We start from the raw sequence: 13,549 nt of genomic DNA, 5'->3' as shown, positions 1-13,549 counted from the left end.
ATGAATCGTCCTGACTTATCCTCTATTTCAACCAGCATGTTAGTTAACTTTTAAATCTCTCAGCAATAACTGGATTGATGGATTCTAGTGGTGCCATGAGTGGTAATTCTTTTGACACTCTGCTGACTTTCCCTAGATTGACACGAGCAGGTTGATGTCCTGCTCATAACCAAATATCTGTGCTCCAACTATTGATTTCCATGACATTAAAAAAACAAATGATTAGGATCCTCTGAGGATGAATCCCATTTTCTTCAGTGTCATTTTTTTTCTTTTTACAAATTAGCACATAATTGATATTAGTCTTTTCATGAGAGTTGTCGCTTTCAGCTATATTGAAAAGTAATATTTGATATATTCAAGGCACAAACTTTTGTCAAAACTGTTCAGCAACAAAGTTAGCACTCAGTTACCACAACTGATAAGAAATACATTTCAACATTCATTTAAAGAGCTGAATTCAAGAAGCCTTATCAAATATCTGTAAATATGATATTAAAGTGTCCCCAGTAACAGCCCACTTCACTTACAACTCTTACATTTCAAAATCTTTTTTCAGAATAAATTAATACAAGAAGAGCAACAAGAAGTATCTTTGCTTTATTTTTGGCAAATGAATGGATCTGCAACAGTTGAATTCAGTTGTCTACCTTTGATTATTGTGCCCACAGCAGGTCACTTCATGTAATGCATGATTAGTTTTGTCTTTTAGACCCTCCTCTTGATCAAACATACAATATATATTACATACAGTATCAACAAAAACACACAGTGGCTTATTTTACACACAAACTTGATATGTTTGTTCCCCCTTCGCTGGAACAAAGGGAAGAACAGGAGGAAAATCGTTTCAAATATTGCACAAAATGGCAAAAGTTGTTTATAAAATTGGCCAAAGTGAGGATAAGCTGATTTGACTCTATAAAAATGTATTTCAAACAAATAAATAGCAACTTTTTTTTTGTTTAAAATTAAGCACTTGTGACTCATCACACATACAAAACCTTGAAAATAGACTTCACAGGAGGATGAAGAGCAACGACGGTCTGCTCTTTGGTTTAACGAGTGGACGGATGCATGATGGGAAGCGATGTCAGCCTGTACAGCAAAAAGAAGGTGGGAGAGAGACCAAACGAACAGAGAAGACAGTAAGTCATAAAATCACAGGCGAGCTCTTTCTTTCAGCTCTTTCGTCATCAGTGACCTTTCTCCAGTCAATATTACAGTGAGACAACAGATATTCATGTGTGTGTGTCTATAGTGCTCGAGGCCTCTTCGGGGTTATCTGTTGGCTAGCTTGCTCCTCTTCCTGCAGTGCAGAGCGGAAAGACTTGACTTTATCTGAAAGAAGAGACAAAAGGGGATAAGAAACTGAAATATCAAGGCAGAAATCAGTTTGATTAGGCTGATTATACGCTTCAGACCTTAAATACCCAACATGGCAGCTTCATTTATGTCCATGTGACGGCCTTTTGTCACTCAGAAAGAGGTTTCTTTTACTTGAATGTTCATTACAAATAGTAAGGCATAAAGTAGACATGACTTGACTTTTACAGAAAGAGATATACTTGAAATGTATTTTTGGGGGACAGACTTTTCAAAGAGGCCTCTATGGACTTATTTGGACCGGCATTCCTAAAAAGGCCCGCATTCAACCCATATTCGACCCTTAATCAAGCGAAAAACTCAAACACTTTACGGCCTGAACTCGTAGTCATGTAACTTATTTATTTGTATTTGTTTTTTTAATTTCTAGCTGGATAAATAGACAATTGTCATGTGTGCTTCTTGCCTGAGAACATCTGTTTCCTCATAAATCATCCACCCACCAGAATAAATCATGTATCTCATTAGGGGCTTGCTCCTGCATCTTTAATAATGTTGAGCTTAAAAAAGGATTTCTATATTTTGTCTGGTGATGTACATTACCTCTTAGCTCAGTGAGAATGTCGATCTTCTGGTCCAGGATTTGTTCTAATTGAGTTGCAAATGACTCGACATCATAGTCCACCTCCTCCGTCATTTCCAGGAGAACCTTCTCGTCTTCAAGCCAGCGGATTGACTCCTGTGAAGAAGAAGTTTCACACTTTCAGTGTGCTTGTCAATCACTTTTGGTCTGTGTAATGGCTAAATCTTGTGATGCAATAAGCATCACAATGCAGGTTTCAAATCAATACAATGCTGTGTATGGTTATTCAACTTCTGCTTCGTCACATCTGCACTACATGTCATATCTTTGATTTAAATCCGAAACAAAATCCTAATTTAAAACTAAAGTGGTTTACATTATTCCTGTCTTGATTGTACTAAAGTAGTTTACTGTTAAGAAACACATCAACTGCATCTGGCTATATTTTCTTGGATCCTGAGCGTGTTCACATAGTTCTGTTCTGCTCTGCACCGTGCAGACACTAAGACGACTTCATTTGTTCGGCTGCTATTTTTCATGCTTTCCTGTGACAAGTTAAGATGAATCAAGGCTATGGGACCAGTGATGTCATTTGGAAAAAGTACTTTTATTAATCAGAGTTTTAGTGTACCTGAAACACCGCCCTGTGGTCCTCCAGAACCTGCTCCTCCATCTCCACCAGCTGAGAGACTGCCTCATGGAAAGTGAAGAGCTGTGGGGAAACCTCCTCCTCCTACAGAAGCACAAGCAGGACGGAGTTAAGACCGTGGGACAGGACAGTCTACAGTTTGGAATCCTAAAACTTAAGATGGCTTTGGTCATGCATAATAAATTCTGTCTACACTCATTTACCTGAGTAAAAAAAAACAAGAGTCTGTCTTACGTTTTGTTCACAGAGCAGCTTCAGGTCGTCCCTCTGAGGAGAACTTCCGACACCCCACTGAGCCTCCAGCACCTCCAGCTGGTCGATGTGTCCTCCCTGACGGATGTCCATTGCTGCTGTAGGGTCCACCGTCAGCTCCTTCACCCTGGAAACACATTAGTGCCTCTTGTGAAATAATAACTGCTGAGGTATCTGATGAGTGTGTGTGTGCTGTGTATTAGCTTTGTAGCTTTGAGTATGAAAATAACAGATATATTCTTTGTGACATATGTTCAGCATGCAGACTCTTGGGTCCAATTTGCATTATTATCTTAAAATATGCTAGATCCATTTGGTGGCCCAGGTCTGGAGTTTGGTGGCTCTATAAGACTTAATGGTAACTAACACGTTGACAAGAAGCAACAAAAAACGCCTATTAATGGTCTATGAGGGGGATGTTAAACGGGACAGAACAAGCTGTAGGGTCAGCTACGGAGAGGATAGCAGGCATAATATAAAGTGATCATACTCAAAAGTGGGAGAGAGCTCAGAGCGGCCCCCTCCACCCCCGCTCTGAGAGAAGGGAATGTCTGAGGGACTGATCCCAAACTCCTTTACTCTGGAAACATGGCGGCAAGAGACATGGAAAAACACGAACCACAGAAGAAGAAGAAGAAGACAGGAGAGGGTCATTACAATGTACAAAACATTTCATATAGATTTATTATGAGTGAGCATGCAAGGAGAAAGAAGACACAGACTCAAAGGTAAACAGGATTTACCGTACTTAGGCGAACTCAAAGATTGGAGATGTAAAGTTATAGAAAACTGATATTGTTCATTTCTAGAAAAACAAATGCACTACTTCATGTTTTATATTCACAACAGATCACATGGAGAGAAGCTCCTAGAGGAATGTCTAGAGGAATGTTTATAACAAAACAAGAGGCGAGAGAAGACAGCTTTTGCCAACAATAGTTCCTTTTTAGTTTAAAAAAGTTGGAGTTTTAAAGCGTGTTAGTGAGTGATTTCTCATCTTCAAAGGTGTTTTTTTTTTAAAATCTCAATTCAGAATAATGTGTTTTACCTGTTGGCATATCTCAGCGTGTTCAGGGTGTTTTCACATGAAGCCATTCCAGGAGAGATTGTTGCAATCTGTGTTGAGAGACGGGGAGTTACAGTTACATCACATTAAAACATCCGTCCACTGGAAGTGCAGTAATATACAGACTGCGGTGCTGACGTCTTACCATGCAAGTTCTGGAGTTTTCTCCGATGAACGAGTCCCTCAGCACCTGGGTTAACTTGCTGGCTCTAAACGGGGTGTGAGGTTTGTTTCTCCCAAGGGCCCGAATACACTCCTGCATGAAGACAGGGACTCTTAATTGTTAACATTTTGTTTACATAAAGCATTAAAAAAAAAAAGTGTTTCGTTTTTAACTGTTTCAGTAAAAAAAGCTACTTGAAGATGTTAGGTGCATATTTACATGCACACAGTATCAGTTCATAATGTGTACTGAGCCTATGGGTAAACAATTACACATGAGTGCTTTCAGACTGAACAACCTGCGTACGCCAATCCTCTTTGTTGTCTGTACTGTAAAATGGTTCTGCTGCTTCCAATCAGCATGGAGAAACTTTTGTACCTTCACAGTAATGTCAATAATGCACAGGATCTTTTTTTTTAAGTAGTGAGGAACAGACCTTTAGTGCCAGCAGGCTTTTGTTGATCTCAGCTCCTTCTAGGCGAGTCTGACGGTCAGCGCTAGATGTGTCCGCTCCTCTCTCGTTCCCCGCAAGGTCGATGAGGGAGAACTTTCCGTGCATCTTCCCCCGTCGACGCAGGATGATCTGGAAGACGGCGTGGCTCCGAGAGGAGTGAGCGTTCGCTGAGGTTTGACCAGAAGTCCTGGAGAAAAAAAAACATTAAACTTAATTCTGAAAAGCAGTGCAAACTTCTCTGATATTCATCACATTTGTCTACATTCAAACTTTGGATCTTTCTGCTAATTTACTTAAACTTAATCTGCTTCAATAGAGTGGTGTAGAATGAGTAATTATATTTACTGGTGTAATGTTTCACCACATTTCAGTGACAAATATTTGACTCTTACCTTCACTTAATTAGAATAACAACTGTATTTATTAAAAACTTTAGAATAAAGTGAAGTATTTATCATCCCTCCCAGCATAATTGAAATAATTTTATTTTTTTAGAATTAAGTATTCGTACTTTACTAAAGTAAAATATCTGAATATTTAAGATTACCTGCAGCTGTTGCCCACTTCAATGAGTTTAAGGACATCCTCTGTGCATTTCACCTCCCTCTCCTGCAGCCCGACCACCTGAACCTGCTGCTTCCCGTCCTCCAGCACCCGTAACTTGGTTTTACGGTTAAGAAGGTCGAACACCTTTATATACAAGCACAAAAAGGCTCAGTATGTTGAACCTCACCTGCTTCATTTCTGTTCATCCATGCTCCATTTGAATAAAAAGTCTGCAACACTGCAAAAATTCATAAAATACGAGACTACAGGTGCAGCTCATTTAATTATGCACCAGAACAGAACAGTAAGGCTAAATGTTCCTGTGTTCTGCTACATAGTAAAGCTGAATGCGGCAATCAGAATGTGATTGTTATACATTCCGTCCACTAGAGGGCTATTCAACATACCAATCATCAACTATATGGCATGACCACGAGTGGTCAATTGTCCTTACTACATAATAGTAAATAACATTAGAAGTAAATTTAGCTTTCTATTATTATTTTTCCATAGTGGTATTAAACAAAGGACATATTAGAAATACAGAAAATAGTACTGATTGTTTTCTATTCAGTTATTTAATATATACGTCTATTTATGCAGCAACATGATATAATAGTAAATATACATCTAAAGTAGACTCTGATTGGCACTCTAAAAGAAACTTGCCTTTCCACTGTAAATCTCAAAAAATGTGGCATAGATTTGGAGATCCAGCTTCTTGTAAATTGGCTTCTTTATCATGAGAAAAACATCTCTGGCTGCACAAAAAAGAAAAACAGAATTATGTTTAAAAAAAAGAAGAGTAAACTAGTCGTGAATTTAGAGTATTATCAGACAAACTAACCAGACAGTGCATAGATCCCTTTAGAGCAGTCCTGGTTCTTTCCAGAAAAGTCCCCTCCCATTGTCTGAAAGGAGAAATGAGTTAAACATAGACTGTAAATAATATAAAGATCTTTATACAGTCCATGGATACAACAAGAAGAGAGGAAAGCTTAAAAATCTCAAGTTCATTTTGATTCAAAGTCGAAGCACTCACATGTGTTTTCCCACTTCCAGTTTGTCCGTATGCAAAGCAGGTCGCCATTCCCCGCTCAAAAATGGTCTCAACCAGCGGCTGAGCAGTGAACCTGCGAGAAGAAAAGTCTGTTAGGAGGCAGAAATATACTGAAGTCTTCAATATTAAAATCATAAATTAAGAATTATGGAATAAACAATCTCATCAAAAACTGTTGAATAGCAGCATAATTTAAGAAAAATAAACAATAAACAATAAAACAGAATTGCGCTATAGGACTTAACAATTTTGGGTTAGATTGTCTGTCTGTATATGCCAGTCCTGTGATTGGCTGGCGAAGAGTCCAGGGTGTACCCCGGACTCTCGACCAATGGCAGCTGTGATCTGCTCCAGGATGGACGGATGGTTCATTCGGAGTAGCATTGGCAGTGTTGTTGCATTGAGTGTGCCCAGGCTTTAAGAGTTATCTAAATATTTGACAAATTATTGGTTCTTATCAGGCTTCCATTTGTCAAACATATTACCTGTAAACCATTTCATTGGTCGAGTTCTCATCGAAGGCGTAGTCGAAGCGGAAAGTTTGGTTCTCCAGGTAGCGCGTCAAGTCGACTTTTTGTTTGGGCTCATGAACCATCACGACGTCCTTACTGGGGATGGTGATCACATCCAAATCCTTCACTGACAACTCTGAAGAGACGAGAAAAACACTTTTCTTTCTATTTCATGTTTCTTTGTACATTTACACTACAAAAAATTACTGATGCTGAATGTTCAGAGGAACATTTTAGAGGTGGTAAAATAGCATAGGATGTTCATGAAAGACACAATCACACTCTCTGCTTCTCTGTAGGTAGAAGATGTGATGACAGACATAAAGCAGCATAACCCACTAGGTGGAGGTAAAAAACCATAGATTTTGCAAATATTAATGTTCTGTATGACAAAGCCAGTGGTCAAAGACGAGACTTACCTTTTTTATTAAGGGGGCGTGCACGCACACACACACATATCCTGTGCTCCTCAATCTGAAAGATCAACAGATTTGAACAACAGATTGAAGGTGATGTTTTATTCAGAGCCTTTTTAGGACATTGGAAAGAGCCTTTGTTTAGACTTTAACACTTATATATGCAACTTCTCCCTTTGATTTGCCTTCAAGTGACCTTCAGGTCGGGAAAATTCTCCTCCAACAGTTCCATATATAAACTGCACCAGCATCTTTAAGCTCTTCATTAAAGCTCTATCATTTTATACACACGGCAAAACAAATATTTTCTTCAGCTGCTCATGGTGTTTTTGTGCCTCATTTTATACACACTTCCTTCAAATTCAACCTGACACATGGGGCTTATTTTGAAACGGGGAAAAATGGCTCCAAGCGTTTTAACAATGTTTGGCTCAGCATGCATTAGAATGAAGTGGTGGGTTTTAAGGAGCTATATCTCGGAGCACACTCTCTAAAGTGATGGAAGAGCTTGTTTTAGTCGATGATATTGTCCTCCACAACAGATGAACAAAGCTGTGTCATTTCTGCTATGAAAAGCCAAAATAGTTTTCTAAAGGACTCTCTTTAAATAACATACAAGTCACAACTTCTCTAATATATAACAGCAAGAAATCAGAAGTTCCTAAAGCTTTACTCAATTATCTGAACCACCCCTTTAGATTAGACCATTGTCTATATTAATAAGAAATGTATGGAAGCTAAAAGAACTATAGACTGGATCTCTAAACCGAGCTTACCAGATCGTTACTGGTTAGAGGCCGATAGTCCAGACTGGCTCTGAAGTCTCTGATCATACACATGATTTCATAGTTTGGTAGCTGAACATCCACCTCCTGAAAAGGATCAAACAAGAACATCATTAGAAGAAATGGACTTCCAAACAGTCAAAACCAGTTGTGCATTTTGTACATTTCAAATATCCATAAAGTCACAGCAGAAGGAAACACTTGCACTTACTGTTTGCAGAAAATAGAAAAATGGGTTTTAATATCAACACGTTGCCTTTAAATGTCAAAGTTGTAAATGGTGCTACTAAAGTTCTGCAGGAGACCAGAATCTCAAAGGAGGCCTAACACCTGTGGCCACATTAAGTCTTGTTTTCATGATAATTGACCGGAAATTAAACTGGAAGCACTGTCTCTTTTCTGCAACACGTGTACACAAACGCATGACAATAACTAACAAAGTCACTCTCTTAGCAATAACACATTTCTATTTCTGGTCCCTTGTTTGGGTTACTTGAGCCTGACAACACATAATGACATAAGAATGATAACTGTACATCTCAGAAAGCTAACTACGTGAACATCATGAGCAGGATTTTTTAACATTGCAAATACTTTAAAGCTCATCATGGCTCAATTTTGACCGTAGTTATCCACTGTTAGAGAACATAGTTAGTGTGTGTGTGTGTGTGTGTGTGTGTGTGTGTGTGTGTGTGTGTGTGTGTGTGCTTCTAATGTGTGTTTTTGTCCTCACTTGTGCCCTCTTCTCTCTAAGTTCTTGTTGCTGAAGTCGCCTCTTCTCACGTTTCTCCTGCAGTTTCTCCACTTCCTTCACACAGTTTGATTTCCGCCGTGCTAGAAAATAGAAAGAGAAGAAAGCTAATAAATTAAGAAGAAAAAAAACTATGACAAGGGTTTTTCTATGTTTGTGTTCTTCAAATTTGACATCAATATATCCTCAAGATGAAATCTAGGTGCTTAAAGGCGCAGCATAGTGCTACTACAAAACTGAAGAGCATCATCATGCAGTTCAATGTACATTCAGAAGAGTTGACTCTCCAGTGAAAGTTCTCCCACAATGATCTTTATTTTCCTCAGACTGCTTGCCAGCCAAACTGTAAGAAAGGTGTTTTTGTGTAAATGTATACAAATAATATTGATCTTCAATGTATTGCCTGTCAACCATTCAAATCCCTTTACAAAATATGAGGCATTAACAAATTATCAAACCAAACAGTATAGAAGTTATAAGCAATTAATCCATCTGAACGAGCGTTTACTAAATGCTACTTTTACTTTAAATGATCAGAAATAACAAAAATCATGGTATGCAAAAATGTGACCCAAAAATAGCTATTTTACTTCCATAAATGAATTTTTTTTTTTTTTTGATTATACTAGCACACTTCTTCTATTTGCAGATATTATGTAGCAGACAACACTATTTTAATTTAATCTTTTAATGAAAAAGGAATTCAAAATGCTCTTATACAAGTTTTTGACAATTGTTTAAACTTACGATGAAACTCTGTCACTGAGAAAAAAAGAAATCAGGTTTGGGATGGACAGATGTTATTTGTCAGTACGATCAAGTCAAGGTTTGTTTGGGTCTTTTTTAATTGTTGCATTTGAGAGCTGGATTTTCTGCACAGAATTTGTACACAGTATAGCAAATGAATGATCACTTCCATGTCCACAGATGAAAAACTAAAACAAGGGAGTCCAGAAGCAGAGCCAGTGAGCGACTGTGAAAGAGCCTTTGAGGCCTCACACTCACAGCTGTGTGGGAACATGACATCAGTGCTGCTGGCCTCCACCAGACAATAACAACACACACACACACACACACACACACACACACACACACACACACACACACACACACACACACACACACACACACACACACACACACACACACACACACACACACACACACACACACACACTTGTCTATGGAAACTACCTCCAAGATTATTGAACTTTGAAATCTGTCGACTTGAATGACCTCTGACATGCAGGACTCTGGTTAAAGAGTAAGTGTTACCGTTCTGTTGCTGGGCCAGGGTCTGGGTCTGGTTGAGTGCCGCGGACTGGGCAGGGATTGCAGGAGGGGGGGGCTCTGCAGGTTGGCTGTGCTGACTGGGACGAGCCCGGGTGGTTCCCACTGCTGCAGCTGAGAAAAACACAGACTAAGATATTAATCCATTGGTGCAACTTGGTCATTCCAGCAAAGTTACAAAATAAATAATACGACCAATATGTCTCCCTCATAGATTGGCAAAGATTTGCAAACTTTATCCCAACGTTTAAATCAACTAAAACGGCGCCGCTGGTTCTCTTTCATTGCATTCGTTTTGATATCTCACCATGGGATGCGTGGGGCGTATCTCATAGTGAGACATCTCGCTCGTACTACTCAGAGAACCGAGGTTACGAAAGTAACCTAAAGCTTTGTAAACATTTCTTGGCTCCGGCTTGAAATAAAACAATTATCCTTATTCTTAAGAGTGTCTTTAAACTTGCATTTTGCCTTTGTTAAAAACGTACTCTGACTACATTTGTTTGTGAGGGAAAGAACATTTAAAAAAGACAGAAGTGGATCTGTTAGATAAAAAGATACAGAGTGTAAAAGTAGGCTGAGGAAAGCTTTTCTGCATCAATTGTCCTGTGGTCACAGAAGTTGGAGCAGTAGCATTGGCTGTGATCATCGTTTGTTAGCTCTGTGACCGTTTTCTACACCAAAAAAATGTAAATAAGAAAGTTTGTGAAAAACATGTCTTAGATAAGCCGATGTCAGCCACCAGGTCAGGATATGTCAAGATCCTGGCTTAAACTAAACATACCTCTATTCTCCCGAGGAGCATTCTCAGGTTTGGGTATAGCTGTAATCCGTTTGGTCTGAAAAAAGGAAAAAGCAAAACGAGTGATACTAAACTAATCATAAAGTTTCACAGAGTTGAAAGCTAAAAGCTTTTTAGACAAAGAAACATTTGATTCAACAGCCTACAAGCTATTATCTGTTTATTTTCCTTTGAAAGAAAATATGATATTCACATTTGCAATGATCAATTTTACTCTCAGCTTGATCACAAATAAATAAAATGTAAAACAAGATCTGTTTGAGACAACTTTTATTAGTACATACATGTTAAATAAAATCATGTTTCTGATTCAGCTTGTGAAAACACTGAGAAAAATAATGAGAAGGCACACAAACAAATCTTTGAATTTCATGTCCTTAATAAAGTCAATACAAACCTGAAATCAGAGCAGTGACTTATTCATTTAGTAGAACAAACAGCCTCTGCTCTTTACAGCAGAAATGAACACCTCTTGAATGAGAAAATGCAAAAGAAATGGCTGCAGACCTTTGGGAGTTTGCTGGTTTTGGTGACATTGGAGGGAGGAAGAGGAGCCTCGGGACTTTGTGGAATCTCTTCATCAGGAACAATGTCTGGATTCAGAGCAAAAACGCTCTCCAGATCAATCTTAGGCAGAAACAAGACAGAGATTATCATCACCTCTGTTTTTAAGAACTCCTTTTGTTGAATACACAGAGAGTGGAAGCGACACCAGAATTCCATGTTTTGTTCTAAAAGTTAAAACGCTGGTTACAAAATCTAAGTAGCGTTTGTTACATCTTAAGTAACTAAGAGAACCGACTTTCAACTGCGTGAAGGTTTGAATGTCAAGATAAGGCATGTATCTATCTATATATCATTTACTTATTGTTATATATAGCAGTCTTTGACACACACCATAAGCCAATAAAATGTACTGACAAAAAGTGATGTCTGAAAAATGGAGTAGGCTTACTGTAGTAAGTACTTCAGTAACGTTTTTTTAAAATGTAAGATCATTTTGATATGGAGCAATGAGAATATAATGAAGGAAGTTGGTGGCAGAAATAGCATGTAGAGATTACCTCTTTCCCTTTTGTGTCCCCATTCTCGATCCACTCCACTGTCACACTCTCGTTGTCCTCGTGCAGGGATGTGACCATGGCCTGGTGTATCCGTCCTGCAGAAAGAGGATGTCAAAGAGACGCACGGCCTGCTCAACTGCTTGCTTAAGAGTTATAATAGTTATGCAGGCTGGCTTTAAATCGCAAGAGGCAGGCATTAATTCATCTAATGAGCCGTTAACTGAATGCACCTCCAACTGAGCAGACCGTTTCCGGATCATTTCCCACAGCAAAAAAAAAGCTTTAAGCCAAGATACCATGTAAAGATTTATGCAGTTAAGCAATAAAATAAGGATACTGGATGCTAATGGGTGTGGCTCATGATGGATGATGATAAGACTTTTCACTCTGTCACACACAACTTTCAACACATGCATTAGCTGGCTGTAATTTCACACTTAGCAGACAATCAGTCTTATTATAAAATAGTCATATGTGTGTGTGATGAGAAACGACATTATTTTTTGGGTCAGAGAGATGGGGTGGATGCAGTAAGAGGGGAGAGGCCCCATTGCTTGCAGAACATCCTCCAGCCCCATGAATCACAGGCCATTGCTGAATGATGCAGTACAGGGGGATGGAGCAACACAGCAGCACCGACTGGAGGGGGTTTCAGCCATGATTTACAGGGGAGATGGCGAGGCAAGGGCAGGTGTCCTTTTTTTTTTTTTTTTAGCCGGACACATGCACAGGTGGACGGACCCGCCCGCCTGCCTGCCCGCCTGCCTGCCTGCTCCCCCCCCCTCCCCTCCCCGGCTGGTTCGGTGTGTGTCTTACATGACTGACAGCATGACTAATAACGGAATAATTGGTTGTTTTAATGTGCTTACACTTCACTCGAAAGGTTTTTCTATTTTGCACGACATCCCGTTTAAAACGATGATGTAGCCGGGTAGCTAGCTGCTGCTGCAGTGGTACACGGTAGACCGACCCGCCGGATGGAGAGAGCGGTGTGTATGTGCGGCTCCGTCGGTGTTTGTGAGTGAATATGCTGGGAGCTAGCAACGTACCGTCGCTCCGTTTTATCTCCACGTAAATTCCCACGAAGATCTTCCCGAAAATACCGGCCATCTCTCCTCCTCGTGCGGCGTTCCCAGTGTAAGTGCGCGAGCTTGTTTCTTGTGTGTAAGTTTGTGTGCTGCTGCAGAAACTGAGGTCACTGACGGACAGTCACAGGAGAGGCAGGAGGAGAGGAAAGCTTCGAGGTGCGCATGCGCGGGTGGTGTCACCCTGGAGCGGTTTGGTGATAAGGAGCATCTTGTGGTGGAATAAAAAAAAAAAGAAAAAGAAGGGAAAATGTATACATCCCAAGGTAGGGCATAACTTGATGAAATTCATAATAAATTTAGATCTCCAGATCATTAAACATAAGTAAGAAAAAACCCATTCACCAGTATTTAAAAAAGCAAATTACAAGATATTAAGTGGAAAATATGAGATAAAAGATACACAGTTGTAATTATGACATTAAAAAGTCATGATTATGATGTAAAAAGGAAATTATAAGGCCTACAATAGACTTGTGCATGAATAAGTTGTCTATTTAATCTCAACACTACATACTTCTAAAATATTTTCAGTTATGCATTCAGTTTTTTTTCCATTTTTGGAGTTTATTTCCTGTCATGTTATGTTTCATTTATATAATATGCACCACACTGAGCCACAAAATATCACTTTTTTTTTTACTTCAAACAATGAAATTCTCATTAGTATACTAAGCTATATAAATACGACAAAGAGAAAGTTACTAAAATAGAACTAATGTAGAGAATAAATGTTGGATAATAG

The 13,549-nt window shown here is 39.1% G+C and overlaps 1 protein-coding gene across 2 annotated transcripts; it reads right to left on the bottom strand.

Moving 5' to 3' along the window:
• Positions 1-581: 581 nt before the first annotated feature.
• Positions 582-12,971, bottom strand: LOC132992310 (kinesin-like protein KIF2A). Of its 2 annotated transcripts, XM_061061545.1 has the most exons (21): positions 12,769-12,970; positions 11,720-11,814; positions 11,163-11,282; positions 10,638-10,692; positions 9,839-9,967; positions 8,546-8,646; positions 7,804-7,899; positions 7,031-7,085; positions 6,585-6,747; positions 6,082-6,172; positions 5,887-5,950; positions 5,709-5,800; positions 5,041-5,183; positions 4,476-4,680; positions 4,022-4,132; positions 3,859-3,926; positions 3,301-3,390; positions 2,793-2,937; positions 2,541-2,642; positions 1,930-2,065; positions 582-1,341 (listed from the first exon to the last, which is right to left on the bottom strand). In XM_061061545.1, the coding sequence occupies exons 1-21, from the start codon at positions 12,827-12,829 to the stop codon at positions 1,256-1,258; spliced, it is 2,208 nt and encodes a 735-aa protein (XP_060917528.1). In that variant the 5' UTR covers positions 12,830-12,970; the 3' UTR covers positions 582-1,255. The 2 variants fall into 2 exon arrangements, with proteins under 2 accessions (XP_060917528.1, XP_060917529.1); XM_061061546.1 differs by lacking the exon at positions 3,301-3,390 and having other exon boundaries at positions 12,769-12,971.
• Positions 12,972-13,549: the final 578 nt, after the last annotated feature.

Source organism: Labrus mixtus, chromosome 17 (assembly GCF_963584025.1).
Source record: "Labrus mixtus chromosome 17, fLabMix1.1, whole genome shotgun sequence".
Taxonomy (NCBI): Eukaryota; Metazoa; Chordata; class Actinopteri; order Labriformes; family Labridae; genus Labrus; species Labrus mixtus.
The sequence above is the reverse complement of the archived record's forward strand: the minus strand, read 5'-3'. Positions and strand labels throughout refer to the sequence as shown.

Coding starts and splice junctions, on each gene's coding strand:
- LOC132992310 (XM_061061545.1), bottom strand. CDS start 12,829: ATGGCCGGTATTTTCGGGAAGATCTTCGTGGGAATTTACGTGGAGATA. Junction 2,643..2,792: donor AGCTGCTCTGTGAACAAAAC/GTAAGACAGACT, acceptor GTGCTTCTGTAG/GAGGAGGAGGTTTCCCCACA. Junction 1,342..1,929: donor CATTCTCACTGAGCTAAGAG/GTAATGTACATC, acceptor CTCTTCTTTCAG/ATAAAGTCAAGTCTTTCCGC.